The sequence below is a fragment of the Mus musculus genome, chromosome 7 (genome assembly GCF_000001635.26).
Source record: "Mus musculus strain C57BL/6J chromosome 7, GRCm38.p6 C57BL/6J".
NCBI lineage: Eukaryota > Metazoa > Chordata > Mammalia > Rodentia > Muridae > Mus > Mus musculus.
The window spans coordinates 10,524,651-10,528,531 of NC_000073.6; the positions used below are offsets into that span (position 1 = coordinate 10,524,651).

Consider the following 3,881-nt stretch of genomic DNA (forward strand, 5'->3'; position numbering starts at 1 on the left):
ACAGAAAAATGGACACAGAAAATATAATTCATTTACACAATGGAATACTTCTCAACTATTAAGAATGAGGACATCCTGAGTTTTGCAGTCAAATGAATGGAACTAGAAACTATTATCCTGAATCATGTAACTCAGACCCGAAAGGACATGTATGGTATGTACTCACTAATAAGTGGATACTAGCCAATAAATACAGAATAGCCAAGATGTAGTCCACAGAACTCAAAAAGGTCAACAAGCTGAAGGGCCCAACTGATGATGTATCAATCCTACATGGGAGGGAGGAGAAAACAATTAAAAGGTGGAAGGGAGGAAGGGACCTTGGTAGCAAAGGGGACGAATTGGGAGAGGAGGAAAAAATGATCTGGTATGAGTTGGTGGACAGACTGAAGCATTGAGGGCCAGCAGAAAGAATGGAAACAAGCAACATTGGGATCCTCCAGAGTGTACAAGAGACCTGGGAGATGAGAGACTCTCAGAACTCAAACGGAGGGACCCTAGGTGAAATGTTTTAGAGTCGGGAGAGGGAACTTGTAGAACCCACGTCCAGCAGAAAGACAAGGCATCAAGTGAGTGATGGGGTCATTATCCCTCAGTCAAAACTCTGATCCATAGTTGTTCCTGTCTGAAAGAACTGCAGAGATGGAAGTGGAGAGGAGCCTGAGGAAAAGAAGGTCCAGCAACAGGCCCAAAGTAGGATCCAACTCAAGGGGAGGCCTGAAGGCCTGACACTATTACTGAGGCTATGGAGCTCCCAAAAAGTGACCTATGATGATTGCCCTCCAAAAGATCCAAGCTGAAAGAGTCAGATCCATATAATTTCACCCAACCAATTGACAGAAGCTGTCATGATTAGGAAAAGGCTGGAAGAAGCTGAGGAGGAGGGCAACCATGTAGGAGGGTCAGCAGTCTCAATTAACCTGGACCCTGGAGGAGATCTCTCACACCCTGGATCACCAACCAGGCAGCATACACCAGCTGACATGAGATCCCTAACACATATTTAGCAGAAGACAGAAGATGTGAATAACCCTTAAGAGACCGGAGGCACCAGGGAGTTTAGTGGTCTGGTGAGATGATGGTGAGGTTGGGACATTTTCATGGAGACAGCGTGATGGGGAGGAGGTATGGGATGTGGAACAGTCAAAGGGTAGACTGGGAGGGCAATAAAATCTAAAGTGTAAAAAAGAAAAAAAAAGAATAAAGAATAAAAAAGAGAAAACACACACACACACACAAAGAAAAGAAAACAAAACAAAACATCCACTTAAAGGAAGAAATACTCTAGACCAAAAATATTTGCATCTCTATGAATTTTGTAAGAATAGCCATTGATCTTTGAATAAGATTTTACACTATCACTACAAATCGCATTTTTATGGCTGTATCCTCCAGAAAAATAAAAAATTAACTCAAGGAGTTTAAAATAGAAAGGAAATTATCTTAATATCCTCTTTCATAACTCATGGATTCTTTACTTACCCATCACCTAAAAATTACTTTTCTTGTTCTCCTTTCTAATAGTTAAACTAAAGTTATACTTATTTCCATAGCATATATATGTGTAGACATTATATGGTAGATATGCATATGAACATGTGTATATGTAATTATTTCATTCTTAGTTTGTGTGTCATGACTTAGTACAATTCATAATAAGTCCATCAAATTTCCCATACAGTTTGTGATTTCATCTTCCACTATATTTTAATTATGGTTTAGTTTACATATGAATATACATTTTATATTTGAATAATCTATTTACAAATATGTATGTGTGCTCCATTTCATTGCTATAGTAAATAAAGCAACAATGATCATAGATGTACAAATATCTCAGTGGTATGATGTAGAGTTTTCTGGGCACATATTCAGGAGTGTAATGCCTGATTCAAATAGTAGCTTCATTTCTACTGTTCTGAGAAACCACAAAATTGACATGTATAATAGTTTTCAAGTTTCTTCAAAAATTTTTAATGAAGCTATTATATCCTTGATGCCAAACCAGATAAAGACAATACAGCAGAAATGGAAATTTACTATCCAATATCCCTGATGATAGAAAATTCTTAGTAAAATATTAGCAAACAAAATCAATATGAAATGAAAAATATCATTCATCTTGAATTGATTTTGTTCAGATGAAAGGAATTACTCATTTTTTGTTTCTGGATCTGGAGCACGAGTGATGACCAGGGTTTCCTGAACAAAAAGTTCACAATCACCCTTGTTTTCAGTTTTCCTTACTGTTAGAAAGTAAGTACCATAAACTGTGAAATCATTAATCAGCCAAAATGCAATGAAGAGGAATCCCAAACTAAGGTTAGTATTATTGACAGGTTTTTTTTTTTCTGCCTCCTTTGCACATCAGATGGGCAAAGGAATGAGGTCATGAAGGCTGCTGATTCTACCATCCAGCAAGCTCCCATAATTGTTTCTGCTAATATAAGAAGGAAATGGTTTTACAATTTAATTCTCTTATTTTAAACTTTTGAGGAAGAATATGAGTGAACAACTGGATAAAAAGTGAAATGTATCATTCGAATCCTTAAAATAAGATTAAGATGTTTTATTCCAAGTCCAGACCAAACTGAATCTGGGCATAAAAGAGTAATGACTCATTAGAACACAGGGAGCAAATGTGGGGAAACACAGAGAAGTGAGGCGAGTGATGTTCACGAGCCACCAATTGGGATTATTCAGAAGAGCAATGCAGCCTTGTAAGACAGAAGAGAGAGTATAAAAAGCCAGAAATGTAGACACGAGGACCAGAATGTTCTGGGTAGCTCTCCACTCAGGGGAGTTCCTGCTGGAAACATGAAAGCTGCGGATATGTTGAACCCTCTGCTTGTGTCTGTACAGGATGCCAATCATGGAGCCACTGGAACAGGTGATGAGCACAGAAGAGAAGATTTCAGGGCACACCACCAATGCTACATAGAGTGAGTCACTAAATTCATTTCGCTCTACAATGGAGTAGTACTTAAAATCACGGTCACTTGTCATGTTATTCCTGTTCCTTTTGATAAATATGTCCACAAAGAGAATGAAATTTAAAAACATGTGCAAGACCCAGAGAAGGGAAATGGAGTAGCCAATGTACTTTGAAGATTTGATTTTTTGACCCTTATAACAAGATACCCTATGACTGATTGTAATGGCCTGGAAGATACTCAAGAGACAGATAGTGCCAATGGATGTACTTCGGCCAACTCTTTGAATGTACAAAATTAGTCTGCATCCCAAATCATTTAATAAGTGTGCCAAGCCAAAAGCTGCCATTGTGTGAAGCACTCCTGTAGAGAGAACCATCAAGGCATTCGATGTCATTAGGTGCATGAGAATCAAATCTGTTGGCTTTAATGTATGTACTATATAGTTGACTACATAGTAGATTATAAGAGAGAAATTTCCCAGAATTCCAGTTGTAGTTTGTGATAAGAAAAGTATTTTGATTCCCATATTCCAGAAATCCATCTTCGACTGGGTCTGATTCTCTTTAATTATGGCTACACCCATTTTCTAACCCAAATGAATGAAAAGTGTTAATAATCTGAAGAGCTTCTCATTGGCTAAATCAGATGGGATCACAGTGGTTAGGAATATAATGTCAGAATAGACTATATAAGAAGAGATGTTTAACATTTCTGACATTAGCACTAATTACTTACAGTACATAGTATTGTAAGATTGGTAAAGGCCTCAGGACACACATAGAGACATGCCTTCATAATCTTAGAATATTCATCATTAAGGGAAATGTTATATGGCCTGTAAGAAGAAATGAAAATAGAAAGCCACTAATAACAAACATAATTTCCTATTCTATAGAAATATACCAGTAATTTCTACTCATGATGTATATGATGCAAATTTTATGA

The 3,881-nt window shown here is 37.2% G+C and overlaps 1 protein-coding gene across 1 annotated transcript; it reads right to left on the minus strand.

Moving 5' to 3' along the window:
- Positions 1–2,559: 2,559 nt before the first annotated feature.
- Vmn1r68 (vomeronasal 1 receptor 68) lies at positions 2,560–3,519 on the minus strand. Its single transcript, NM_001172072.1, has one exon. The coding sequence runs from the start codon at positions 3,517–3,519 to the stop codon at positions 2,560–2,562; it is 960 nt and encodes a 319-aa protein (NP_001165543.1).
- Positions 3,520–3,881: the final 362 nt, after the last annotated feature.

Coding starts and splice junctions, on each gene's coding strand:
- Vmn1r68 (NM_001172072.1), bottom strand. CDS start 3,519: ATGGGTGTAGCCATAATTAAAGAGAATCAGACCCAGTCGAAGATGGAT.